Source organism: Apis laboriosa, unplaced genomic scaffold, assembly GCF_014066325.1.
Source record: "Apis laboriosa isolate Shangri-la unplaced genomic scaffold, ASM1406632v1 scaffold112_cov148, whole genome shotgun sequence".
Lineage (NCBI taxonomy): Eukaryota > Metazoa > Arthropoda > Insecta > Hymenoptera > Apidae > Apis > Apis laboriosa.
Genome location: NW_025220865.1, coordinates 1,362,608 through 1,377,489, shown reverse-complemented (window position 1 = coordinate 1,377,489; position 14,882 = coordinate 1,362,608). Strand labels below are relative to the sequence as shown.

The 14,882-nt window shown below is 25.9% G+C and overlaps 1 protein-coding gene across 4 annotated transcripts in view; it reads left to right on the top strand.

Moving 5' to 3' along the window:
- LOC122714982 (flotillin-2) overlaps nucleotides 1-4,330 on the top strand; it is a 98,022-nt gene extending 93,692 nt beyond the window's left edge. For 3 of the 4 annotated variants that reach the window (XM_043936824.1, XM_043936841.1, XM_043936831.1), the window contains exons 2-8: nucleotides 536-832; nucleotides 1,404-1,636; nucleotides 2,176-2,295; nucleotides 2,389-2,603; nucleotides 2,935-3,118; nucleotides 3,444-3,590; nucleotides 4,145-4,330. In XM_043936824.1, coding sequence (XP_043792759.1) covers nucleotides 536-832; nucleotides 1,404-1,636; nucleotides 2,176-2,295; nucleotides 2,389-2,603; nucleotides 2,935-3,118; nucleotides 3,444-3,590; nucleotides 4,145-4,174 — 1,226 coding nt within the window. In that variant the 3' untranslated portion in view covers nucleotides 4,175-4,330. The remainder of the gene's footprint in view (nucleotides 1-535; nucleotides 833-1,403; nucleotides 1,637-2,175; nucleotides 2,296-2,388; nucleotides 2,604-2,934; nucleotides 3,119-3,443; nucleotides 3,591-4,144) is intronic. The other variant, XM_043936852.1, reaches the window with a different exon arrangement.
- The last annotated feature ends 10,552 nt before the right edge of the window (nucleotides 4,331-14,882 follow it).

Here is a 14,882-nt window from a genome sequence, read left to right as displayed (position 1 = left end):
TTCAGAGTTTCTCAATTTCAGTGTTTCAACATTTTCTTACTAAATTGTTTCTGAAATTCTTTTTCAATTGGAGGTTAAAAGATATATTCGTATTTCAATTTTAACAAAAATCGCGAAATTAAAATTAAAATATTGTCTCTAAATTAATAAGTTGTAAATAAATGTTTCCATTTAATAAAATATGATTCTTTGAATATATGTTTGACTTTAACATCCCTATTTCCACTTAAGCATCTTGCCTATTTCCGATGTTTTCAATTAATCTTTTAAGTATTTTCTTACCATTTAATGACTTTTTTATTTGCAATAGTACATTAAAATTATATCATTTTATACGTATCGAGATATTCAGATTATTGATCCTCGTAATCCACATAATCTCCACTGAAAAACAATACATAATCTCTTTAGAAATTAATTGATTATATTTATGATTATGTTTAATCATAGTTTATTTTTATTCAAATAACATATAATAAAAATTGAATTTCAAAATATTTTTCAATTTGTACTAAATTTGTTTTTCGATTTTCAGGAGGATGTTGCGGGTCCATGAAGAAGAGGACCATCGTAGGTGGTTATGCGTTCACGTGGTGGTTCGTAACCGACGTCCAACGATTATCTCTCGAGGTGATGACACTGAATCCTGTCTGTGAAAGCGTGGAAACCGCACAGGGAGTACCATTGACCGTCACAGGAGTAGCACAGTGCAAGATCATGAAGGCTGATGAACTCCTCCACACTGCCAGCGAACAATTTTTAGGAAAAAGCGTTTACGAAATCAAATCGACAATTCTTTCTACCCTCGAGGGTCATCTTCGTGCGATATTAGGTATATCTCTAGAAAGAATATTAAAAAAAGAAAAAAATGAACATGTTCGAACTATGAAAGTGTGAAACATTCTATTTAACAATTATCGCGTACAATGAATTGAAAGACGTATTGAGCAATAAAGAAAAACGAGTATTTTTAGTTCTTATACAGTAGGTTCTTATACATAACAATGGCAAATGTCAAATTTAAATATTTTACAAAAGAATAATTTATTATTCTATTCACTACGAATAATAAAAGTTTCAAAATTACAATATTCTAGAAAGATAAATAAATAATCAAATTAAAGATTAAATGTAAAATGACTAACCGTTCTCACATCATTTCATAAGTGATTTAAAATATGTATTTGTCCAAAGTTCAATTATTTTATCTCAATTCGTCTCAAACTATATAAATAATTAAATTTCATATATATTCAATTCATAACTATTAAAAATATATAATAATAATAACGTGCACATTTATGGATCGTAAAATAAAACATTCAAATCCGTCTCTTCCCTTTGGGATCCATATTTCAAATATGGCCGTTTATCTAAATAGGAAAACTGTGGATAACTTTCAGGCACATTATCGGTAGAGGAGGTGTACAAAGATCGGGATCAATTCGCGACACTGGTGAGAGAGGTAGCGGCGCCAGATGTTGGTCGCATGGGAATCGAAATTTTATCGTTCACGATAAAAGACGTATACGACGACGTTCAATACTTGGCGTCACTTGGCAAGGCACAAACTGCGGCTGTCAAACGGGATGCCGATGTCGGCGTCGCCGAGGCGAATCGTGATGCTGGCATTCGAGTACGTTCACGTCTGAAAAATAATCTCGATTAGAATTGTGACCATCGATAATATCGACATATTGTCGATAGGTCGATATGTCGATAATGTCGTTAAAAAATCGATAATGAAAATAAATATCGAAATTATTATTTATTTATATTTATATTTTTTGAACTTATTATTAGAAATATTATTAACAATGTATAAATCGATATTTTCGTGATATTTCTATAACTATTAATAATATTTCTTTATTTCTTATATATAGTTATGGTAAAACAGTAGGAACTATAGTATATCTATATCTAGTGTATCTATATCTAGTGAGAAACTAGAAAAATTTTAGGAATTATAATTATGATTAGTATTAGTATTAGTGAATTTTTTTAAAGTTCTATTTTCATTGCATTTTTGCAATCGTATAGAACTAAAAACTAGATTAAACAATGTAAAATATAATTTATATGAACTTAATTAATTAGTAAATGTTATATGTATATAGATGATTAAATACTCATCGATATTTATTTCGTATTTCGTGCAAAATTGATCAACAGGAGGCAGAATGTGAGAAAGCAGCGATGGATATAAAATATAATACCGACACAAAGATCGAAGACAATGCCAGACTCTTTCAACTGCAGAAAGCGAATTTCGATCAGGAAGTGAATACGGCGGTAAGTCACGGTCGAAAGATTCAATTATGATCGAATATTTTCATCAGAAGGATATATAGAATTTTAATAAAACTGATTGGATCGGATATATAGAAAGCAGAGGCACAACTAGCTTACGAACTTCAAGCGGCAAAAATAAGGCAACGAATACGAAACGAGGAGATTCAAATAGAGGTGGTGGAAAGGCGTAAACAGATCGAAGTTGAGGAACAAGAGGTACGTCGAAAGGAACATGAGCTTCAAAGCACTGTGAGATTACCCGCGGAGGCTGAACATTATAAAATTGGCAAAGTAGCCGAAGGAAAGAGGTAATTTGAAATTCTGTATATTGAATTTATGGAAAAAATATTAGAAGATTAGAAGATTAGAAGAAGATTAATCAATTTAAAATACTAATTAAAATAGTAATAAAAAAAATAAAAATATATCATTTTTGACTTAGCTATTTTAATTCATAATCTTTAAAACTTCTTAACCTCTTAACAGTAAATTTTTACTGTTAAGATTATACATTCTAATTAAAATAATTTATTTATTCATAAAAAAAAAATTAGATTGAACTTAACTTTCAACAAAATCAAATCAATTTTCCTCGTTATTCTAAACGTAGATATGCTTTAATAATTTTCTCATTTTTAGAACACAGACCGTGAACGCGGCTATAGCTGAAGCTGAGAGGATTCGATTGATTGGAACAGCCGAGGCTCAAGCATTAGAAGCGATTGGAGTATCAGAAGCTCAACGTATGCAGATGAAAGCCGCTGTCTACAAGAAGTACGGCGGAGCTGCTATTCTGAATATTGCACTCAATGCTTTGCCAAAGGTGAGAGATCGTTCACTTGCTCGTGATAATCGTGATATTATCGTGTATTATAAATTCGTGTATTATAAACATATATTATGAATGTGTATTATAAGTTCTGACATTAATTTTATAAATATATCGGACTATAAAAAAAATTTTGAAATTTTATATTTTTAATCAAATTTTTCAAACAAAAAAAAATAAAAATGGTATTATATTTAAAAAAATAGAATATTTTTTAAAATTTAGAATTTATCCCTTTTCATATTATTAAAAAATATGTAATAATACTTAATAATATATTTACGAACATACTATCAATTAATATGCTCCATTATTTCAGATTGCAGCAGAAGTAGCCGCACCACTAGCGAGAACAGAGGAAATCGTTCTTCTTGGTGGAAATGACGCGACTAGCGGAGAAATTACACGCCTTGTGGGGCAAGTACCTCCAGCTGTTCAAGCACTGACCGGTGTAGATATTTCAAAAGTATGTTTAAGAGGCCACTGGCCTCTTAGAAAGTGTATAAAGATAACGTTCGGTATCGAAAGTACTGTAGATTTAAATAAAAGTTACACGAACTTTCAAAGATGAAATATTTCAATTTCTCTATTGAGTATGAGAAATAGATTAAATCTAAATAAAATTGAAATATATCTAAGTGTATGTAATTTTATGATTCTATATAGAATATTTTAATAGATAGTAGAATGTAATAATTTATATTATTATAATAAGTAATCTAAAATTTTGAGGCTTTTGCAGGCTTATATATTTTCCTATTGTTTAAAACTTCTTACATTAGAATATAACATAGAAGATAACATCATTTGATCCTTAAAAAATCCAGAATATTGACAAAATATTGAAATAAAATTCCTATTGAACACTGTCACATTCAGATGTCCAAAGCAAGCAATTTTCTTACAATTTTCTCACAATTTAATGTAATATCGCATTAACATCACATCTTTAAGCTTTTAGTTTATTATTATATAAAACTTTAACATTATACAACGTTTCATCATTTAAATCATTTTCAGGTGTTAGGCAAGATACCAGGAGCAAAGTAATGGCGGAAAAAGCAGCAACGGCGACCAGACGATCGAATACTCGGAATCGGCTGAAGAAAAGAATAAACACTATACTGCCAAAGATTTCTCTGCTATTCTATCATCTACCAGTGACACTTCACTTTGTTCTCTTTCCCGAATTACTCTACCTCAAACGTAGATGAAACGACGCTAAACAAAACCGATCAGATCGGTTATTCCTCCGCTACGAATGCGTCGATTTTAAGGCCGATCATATACATATGACATAAACTCAATATCTTATCTTTCATATCACATTATATTGGATCACTACAACGCACATAATCTATTTCAATTTCATCATAACTCATGCACGTTCATTTTTCACGTGCATTGTTTTGAAGATTTTTTGGATCCTACTGAATCCTTCTTAATAATTGAACTTTAATCGATGCAGTCTACAAATTATAATATAGAAAGAAAGAAAAATGTGGAAGAAAGAAATGAAGAAGATGAAACAAATCGGCAAGCAACAAAGAAGAATTTAAAAGAAGTTTATGGAAAATCGAGTACACATATATATCGCTAATTATTTGCGAGTTAACTATTGTGATTGAATACTGTCAACAATTGTGTTCAACTTCATAAATAAGAAACTTAACCAAGAGGATGGTAAAAAAAAGAGAAGATGATGAGACACGTTCGTGCGGAGTAGGCGTGAAATTAACTGTCCATAGTTACAGTTGTACATACTAGTTACGTGTGTGTTATAGCAACTGGAATTTCTACCTTGCTTATATCGAGACGTATCAAATGAGGAGAAAAATATTGATTTTTAAATGTTTGAAAAAATTGAATATATTGCAATTTTTTTGTTACAGTTTGAAAAACTTGAAATCATATTGAATGAATTTTGATAAGATATTTATAAATTAGAAATGGAAATTCACACATAAGAAAATTCCAAGTTAAATGATGTTCATTCATATTCAAGAGACTTTGCTTCTAAGGAAAGTGAATTTCTATGATCTTACTTTCTAATGGAATATACCCAATGTACAATCACTTTTCTAAATTGCATTGCTATTGCACTGCATGTTTTCAATATACTAATTCTTCTATTGTATTTATTGTTTATATGCAAATATTAGAATAAGATGAATTATCAATCATTGCTCAATATATTTCAGAACATTTTATTAAAAATTTAGAACCAATTTCAATAATGAAATTTTTTAATTCAATTATTCTTTTTTCAAAAATAACTTATAAAAACAATTATGAATGTAACGCTATTCCAATAATCAAAAGAAAATTTTAAAAATTATTAGAAAAATTCGATTATTCTCGTTTGATACGTATTCGCATTTGAAATTCTCTCGGTTGACCACGCATCGGAATCAATCGCATCCCCATCAAAATGTACTCTCCAAACTGAAGAAAGTGCCAATCAATTTGTAAATACAGTATCGTCTTGCCGCCGTATAGCAGAACAAATGATAATTTTCTATTGCGCAATGAGCATTCTGTTGTGTTGCACCTGTTTTCCCGATTCGGCTCGCAATAGTGCTCGCATCCAAACATTAACTTCTATGATGATTTTTTTGCTTTAAAAAGAATATTCGAGACGAGTTCTACTGCGCGAAAAAGATGTCCATCTCGACATCATGATTACGATGATTAAATCGTAATAATAAAACTATGATATCGGGCGTTGCCGAGTACAAATTTCATTATCCTGTCCCGGTATTATATTTAATGTTCCCAAATAATAGTTAATTAGAAGGAAAAGAGAGATTGGTTTGACGATTTTTATTTTGTTCAATAGAAACAAAAAAAAAAAAAAGAAAAAAAATAATTTATAATAATAAGAAAATTCTTTAAGAAAAATTTTATTTTTCTTTTTTTTTTTTTTATATATATTTTAATATAATTTTTGTTAAAACTAAAATTATTTATTTATTTATATCTTATTTATATTTATATTTATTTTATATTTTTTAATTTATATATATATTATTAATTTATATATATACTTTATATCTGTATAACAAATCTTCAAACCAAAGATCACAGAAAGTAAAAAAGAGCCAAATTCTAAAAGGGAAGTGCATGGATATTGCCATTTGTCGCCAAAGTCTTCCCAATTAATTAATTAACAAAAAAAAAAAAAAAAGAGAGAAAACAAAAAAATGAGAATGCATAGTACATTTAGAGCAGTACAAAAAAAAATGACAGAGAGAACTAATTTCAAAATGCACTTATATTCAATAAAAAGTTAAAGAATGAAAAGAAAAAGAAAAGAGAATTATTAAAGAAGTCGTAATCCGTAAGTTCAAGGTCCATGTCTATATAGTATTTTTATTATAATAAGAAATCGAAGCTGTAAATGCTAATTATATAAAATAGACCAAAAAAAAAAAAAAAGAAAAATAAGTAGAAAGTTCTATTGCTGTCAAACAGATGTTTTTATATAAGCTATTTTTAGTAAATATTTAGTGCACTCCTTCCGATGAGTAGTCAATGCGAGAACTCGCTGTGTGTAAAATGTCTGATTACCTCGAAATGTTCTTCTTTTTCTCAATATCATAGATCTCTAAAAGTTCAGATATTATGAGAGAAAAGAAATAAGAGAAAACGAAGAAAACTGACGTTTACGTGTTATGTGAAAATTGTCTAATGTTGATCAAAATGAATTACCTACACGCAAAGTGTTCGACTTTCGTTTTGCGATCAACGATACTCCGCCGTTCGAAGACTTTTGAAAAATTAGAAGTCTGTATGGTGATATCTTAGAACTTTTCTAAAATCTGTAATAATATACATTTTCTACAATATTATTGTTTTAAGATATATTTTACTTATTTCAATTGAAATAATATTCTCGAATTTTGTAATTTCATTTTCATATATTAGAGTAATTAGTATTTTTAGTATTATTATCTTACTTTTTGCAAATTAAGGAATAATGAAATTTTATTCAACTTTAACTCAATTAAATTCGAATTAATTTTAATTTAACTTAAAATTAATTTTAGTTAAATGTATAAATATATTAAATAACTTTATTTATAATAAAATGATATATAAACAAAATGTCAAACATTTTGCAAATATTCGTAAAAAATTATTAACTAGATTATTAATCCAAATGAAATTTAAAAAATGTGAGTCAAAAAAGAAAAAAATGACTGATAATTGTTCATAGAGATCTATCAAAATATTATTTTGTAATTACATTAAGTATCACCAAAGATAAAAAAAATATTGTCTTTAATCACGTATTAGGAGATATATCTTGCATTGCTGAATTTTAATTAAAAGTTCAACTTTCTAGAGATCAATTTTTCACTCATTCACGAACAAGTATAAACGATTTTCAATAATATAACATTAACATAACGATTTTCTATTAACCTATAATTCACGTAACGGAGGATTTTCTTCAAAGTTCATATAACAATTCACGAAAATCTCTTATTTCATTCAATATGTTTGAAGGGATTGGAATCCCGTCAATATATTACTTCTGTAATAGTAGTGCAAAACTTTTGTGTAGTTAATTGAAAGAAAAAAGAGAAGAGAAAAAGATGAAAAAAAGAATACGCCTTGTCGTTCTAACCTAGTTAAGTGAATCGCGAAAAAAACGTAGTTGCGTTTTTCGATAGTATAAAGTGTTTATTTTATTATATATTTAAGTATTTAATTTTAACAAGATTATTATTAGCATAATTTATTAATCAAGTGTCAATATTTTATTAATATTTGATGATTTATTAAGAAGAATCATTTTCTTTTATATGTTAATGAAAGATAATTGAAGACTGGACGTAAAAGAGGTTATAATCTTTTTTCGTAATATAAAACTCTTTCTTTATGATAATTAATAAGATTTTAAAATAAAAATATCAGAATGTGATGTAAAATATTTTATCAATTAATAATATAATCGTCTTTTTGAAAATTTTAATATAATATATTCATTTTTACGCCAGTACTCAATTAATACTTGCCATTTCAATATGAATCAGAAAGAATTTATTTTACAAGAATCAATAAAAAATTCAAAATCTTTGTAGATTTTACAATCATAATTTTTTATGATTTAATATTTTTGTTTTTATTAGCAACACTATTTCTAAAATTAACTTGAATTTACTTCATTTAATTTATTTTATTTAATATTTATTTTTCATTTCATTTTATTATATTAATAGAAAGTTTAAAAATCTATTTAGAAATGTTTATACAGTTTTAAAAAAATTCTAAATATTTTATTAAATAAAATAAACGTATTTTATTTTTACATCCCTGGATAGAAATAAGATTTCAAAATCTTTGAATTTATAATATTAATGATTTTAATAAAAATAAATGAATAAATTTTTTTTATTATCAATTTTTTTAAACTGGTATATATGCCTTAATACATTTTATTCTATATTATGTGTTGCTAATTCAATTTTTGCATTTTTTTTTTAAATAAATTAATAATTTAATAGTTTAAAAGTTTCATTAATTCTTATGATTGTAATTAAAAACATTTTTATTGCATTATATATTAAAAAAATAACTTAATCGAAAAATTTATAAAATTTATAAATTATATTAATGATAATCACGAACCAATTCTCGAATTTGTGCAAAAATGTGTCGTAATATTCTTTATCTATTATAAATTATATATGTGATATTTTTAATATATTGACAATACCTTATTTAAGGTAACAATTAAAATTTTGAATATTATTAGTAGCTAATTATTAATAAATTTTATTAATAATCAAAAATGAATTTGCATACATCATTGACCATGTTAATATGCTTAAATATATATATATATATATATATATATATATATATATAAAATTGACATAATAACAAATCGCTTAAAAATTGCTTTAAAATTAAGAATAAGTAATTAATTATTAAATTATATATCAATATAAATTATGAATTTAACTAAACTAGTAGTTTCGTACGTTATATATATTATCTGATTAATCTACAAGTATTATCAAGAAAAAAAATTAATTATGTTTTAAATAAAATTCTAAATCTTATAAATTTAAGCATAAATTAAATACAAAATGAGAAAAAAGAAAATTACATATTTCTAATTCGAGAGTTTGGTTCCAAATATGTATTTGATTTTATATAAATGCCATACTCGTACAGTATCTTTATAAAAATATAAATGTATTAATAATATATTTTATTTTGTTACATTTTATGTTATATCTTTATATTATAATTGCTATTTTTAATTTTATAATAATTTAAGTCAGTATTATTTCAATGTAATTTCATAACTCTTCAATCTGTAAAATCGTACAAAGAATCTTAATAGATAGTTTATAATCACAATATATTTTTCATGTATTAATTTTCCTTTGATTTCCTTATATATGATATATATACAAAGAAATTTCGTCATTTTACGTTATAAGTGAACAAACTTTTAAACTTAAATTAACTTTTAAATTTAAATTAAATTAAGATTCTATTCAAACAAAATACATTATGAATATTCGTATAATTATCAGAAGGATTAAAAGTCATGGGTTAATCATTACAATTGATTAATCAAACAAAATTTATATATTTATTAATCTTTTGATATTTTTCATACTTTTAAAATTTTAATGAAAATATAAATAATAAATTTTTATAAAATATTTTAAAATATCTTTAATTCTTTAAATCTTTATATTCGTAAGTATTAAATCACAAAAAATTCTCGTTATTTTAATTGTACTATATCTTAAAATTTTTTTTTTTCTTAAAGCAAGATACATATCCATGACTTTTAATCACGACAAGGATGGGTGGGTGTACTGTTATTCGAATTGTAAATCTTTACAAAACTTAACTGTATACTCAGTCTATATATGATATATATATATGTATATGTACGTATGCGACATCGTATCGATAAATTGCGATACTCTTCGACGAACGAGAAATATCTATGAAACTGACCAAAAAAATAAAATAAAATTTTAAAAAGTGTGAAATGAAATCACAAAAAGAAATGAAACAAAATAAAAAAAAAGCGTTTAACGAAAGAACAAAAAGTGAAAAATCGTAAAGCGGAGAATAAAAAAGAAACAAATTAAAAATGAAAATTAAGTAAAAAAAATATTCAAGATTCTAGTTAGAAATTCTAAAAGAAATTCTACGATGGAGACGTCTAGGAAGAATGAATCTAGTCTTTTGTAAACGATGAACACGAGAATATTGTATATTTTGAAAATTACGAGCTAGAAATGTCTCAATGCGTAGATAGAGGACAATATTAACAAATGTGTCATATTCTACTCTAATTGAAAGTAACGGAACACATGCATACACGAAGTACACGAAATACACGAAATACTTTCACCAAGTCCACTTCACGTATGTGTATAAATACAACCAAAATCTAGAGGATCAAAATCTAGAGGAATTCAATTCTGAGAAATTAAAAATTACTTTTCATATTAATTTCACATTAATTTAATTGCAGAATTTTTCATCGTTAATATAAACATAAATTGAATTACAAATTTATTAATATTCATTTTCGTTACAATAAACAAATTGTGTAATAAAATTTGATGTCAATTGCTAACCAATAGAAATTGTAAAATCTATCACGTGATTTGGTTTATTTATTTCTAGTAACCTGACTTGGTGAACATGTATAGTGTATACATATACACTAATTATATACACAAGCATATATAAAACAACGTTAACGGACACATGATATGAATTAGTGCATATTTTTAATAAATGGATAAAAATAAAATCGAGAATTTTCTGATCAATCCGTGAATCGATCGATTCGATGTGAGATCACGTTCGTCGCGATGCGAGCCACTATTGTAATTTTCTCGTTTCTATTTTCTTGTTTTCGACACACGTTTATCATCCTGTGTGCAGTGACAGTGACCATATTAATTATTAACGGGAGAATATCTCCTGTATAATAATAATTGTCAATAATAAAATTGCAGTGTGAAAATAAATTGATTTTTCAATCATAAAAATAATTCTGATTTTTGATTTTATCAAATTTTATATGAAGGACATTTTAAAAAAACATTATTGAATATGAAATTTTTAATATTTTAAATATTTTTTATTTTTAACTAAAATTTCTAGAATTTTACTAGTCCTTTTTTTTGTTAAAAAAAACTAAACAATATTAAAAAATTTGATTAAAATAAAATCTACAATAAAAAAGACTTTTGGTGTACTTGTGATTAAATAACAGACTTGATTTCGATTTTCACTTTATTGAATCTGTTTTTAAAATCTAATTTCTTCTTGCTTGTGTACCACCATAACGAACAACTGAAGAGACGATTGTCCACCTGGTCATCGAGGTAAATTGAAACAAATGAGATTTGAGGTTGTAACATTATATCCATTATTACACTTTCATTTTGATCACGCTCGGGATTTCAAATTCAATATGCATGCAATTTATATTTCTATTATTAGAAAGTTTACATAATTGTGAAGTGAAAATAAAAAATTTAAATAATTTTAGAAATATGTTCTTTCTATTAAATAATATTCTATACTTTCATCAGAAAAATATTAAATATTAATTCATTAATATTGAAATATAGAATACACTTATTATAGTTCTTTCAATTTTTTTTTTTGATTATTAATTATTAATTTTCACTTCACGATTTGTACAATAATAGGTCACCATAATGATTTTTTAGAAATTTTAATTTTCTATCTACAATTTAATAAAAATAAAAATAAATTTGAAAATATATATATATAGAAATAAATAGATTTTATTAATAATCCTTATAGTAACCCATTATTTATCGAAACATCACACGCGAAGGGATACGATGGACATTCTACTAATTCTGATATTTATAAAAAACATATTTAATATACTTATAATTTCACATTCGTATAACTCATCGAAGAAACTCATTACACACATAATAACTTTCTTGCAATTAAAAAACTCGAATTAATATGTATTGTTCCTAATGTCACTAATAATTACAAAGTAGTCTAATACTGCTGTTTCCCTTGGGAAAAAAATTCCCTTGATATCGTAGAATTTATTCAGAAAAAACATATTCGAACCTCTATTTACAACTTCATGTTTCCTCCTTTGTCTGGTCAAATTTCACAGCGCTTTATAATATTTCTCTTAAAAACCACGCAACATCGTTAATTTATTCGACATTCAATCATTTATAAGAACGAAAAACATCACGAATTAATAATTCGAAAACATGATTACTCGTACCCCTTCGCATCGACTTCCCATTTTTTTTTTCTTTTTTATTTATAAATTCTCTTGAACACGATCAAGATGGCGGTAAAATTTGAAAAATTAAGTAATTTTTAGGACCCATCGAATTCCAGCGATCTATTAATCTATTTTAAGCCAATATTGGAATAATTTTATTATTTTCTCTGGAAAAGCTTCAGAAATATACAAAGTTTTTCATGTAAATAGATGCATGAGCATGAGAAAATTTTCTTCATCTTTGATTATTTTAGAAATATTATCCAACTATTTAAATGAAAGATCTAGTACATTTAATTTTATGTACATTAATTCCATAAATATATTAAAATGCATTTCCATAATAAATATTTTTTAATTGATATGTTTCATTAACGATGTTATGATTTTCTATCGTTATATTATTTTTTTTAATTTTTATACAGAAATAATAAATACAAAATATTAATCCTCAAGCAATAAGATAAATCCGGCCTATATTTCTTTAATTTGTATCGTTATTCTAATATTTAATATTTTACTTCTAATCAACATATGATGTTAGATATCAAATAGAAGCATCCTCCAATAAATTACTTCACCATCTTGAGCGTGTTAAGATTGTAATAATCCCTCGTGCTATTTAATTTCTTACCACACGTTGAAATTTGGTCGAAAATTATCGGCCAGACATCTACATATGTATATTCAAGGCGGATACAAGGAGGACTGGGCAACGCTTCACGCTTACGTTTTTATTGTAATAGATTGTATTGAAATTTGTCGCACTCTTTTCGAAAACAAAAAGTGTTGCACGCATCTAGATATTCGATCCTTTGTGTGTCACACTCTCTCTTTCATATTTCTTTTATATTTTCATCGTGTTATTTATTTCATTTCTCCATCTCTCTCTCTCTCTCTCTCTCTCTCTCTCTCTCACTCACTCACTCACTCACTCACTCACTCACTCACTCACTCACTCACTCACTCTCAAACACAACAAATCATTCAAAGAGGTTCATGAGATATATCATGTGTTTCATATATACCAGCGGTGGCATATAACAAAATTCGACATAGACTACAACAACAACAACACTCTTACTAGAACTGCACAAACACACGTTTTTTTTTATTATTTTCTTCTTCTTTCTTCACTCTTAATTATTCCATTCACACGAGAAATATAATATACAGAATATTTATCACGAGGGATGCATGAGACACGTTGGAATTACAACTTTTCTTATTTCCATTACCCTCTCCTCCCTCCCTCTCTCTCTCTCTCTCTCTCTCTCTCTCTCTCTCTCTCTCTCTCTCTCATTCTCACTCTTACATTTTTTTTTCTGCCATATTTTATGTTATTTCATTCCGTTTCTGCATTTTTTTGACTCTCGATAATCAATATAATTATATCTTCTCATGATTTTTCTTTTATCTTTTTCCTTTTACTTTATCTTTATCTCGTTCCCTCTCACTCTCGCATTTTACTCTATGTACAATTAGACTCCCTTTACGGTTTCATTTTTTTTTTTTAGGATGTTAGTAAATAATAGTTAGCAATCATACATCTACATTGTAAACGATTTAACATTTTTCTTTTTTTTTCATTTTGTTTCTGCTTAAACGCTATAGTGCTAAGTAATTTTTTTTTTATTAATTACTTATATCACATTATTCATGTACACATAGATTTCCCGCACGTTTATTTCATTTTCTACTTTCTCTCTCCCCGTCGACCGACGAGATTTCTTTTATTTTTTCTTTCTTTTTTTTTTTTTAATTTTTTTCCTTTATTTATGTACAAAACGGATATTTTTATTGTTTGCATTTTCTCTCTCCTTCTTTTTCTCTCCCTGCATTCACTTTCATTCGCGATTGCTATTCAACAGCAAATATCCGACTTTGATTCAACTTGCCATCAACTTTCTTTTTTTTTTGTCCTTTCTTCACTAAATGCAAGGTGAGTATAACCGTCTTGAAATTTTCTTTCTTTTTTTTTTCAAATTATTTATCAATTTGTTTCTTTTTTTTAATTGTTTGTTATTTAACACTAGAACAACACTGAATATACTCATATGTAATATACCATAAATAATATAATATATAATATACTAATATATTGTTATTTTAATATAATATATATAATATTATATATATAATATATATAATATTATAAATGACAATATATTTAAGTAACATAGAAAAATGAAAAAAAAAACTTTAAAGACAACAAAATTCTTTCATTTTATGAAGGAATTGTTTCGTTTGATATGAAAATCTTGATTTGATATCATTGTATACATAGTAATGAAAAATAAACATTATTTACAATTTCATTTCTATCACAATAAAAGTAAAAAATTAATTCTTTCAAACATCTTCGTTTTTCTATATTAAATATAAAAAAATTTAGTCCTTATGTAATTTTTGGGCTTACTTCCTATATAATTTATGTCTGGACAATAAAAATAATTATAAAAATAAAAT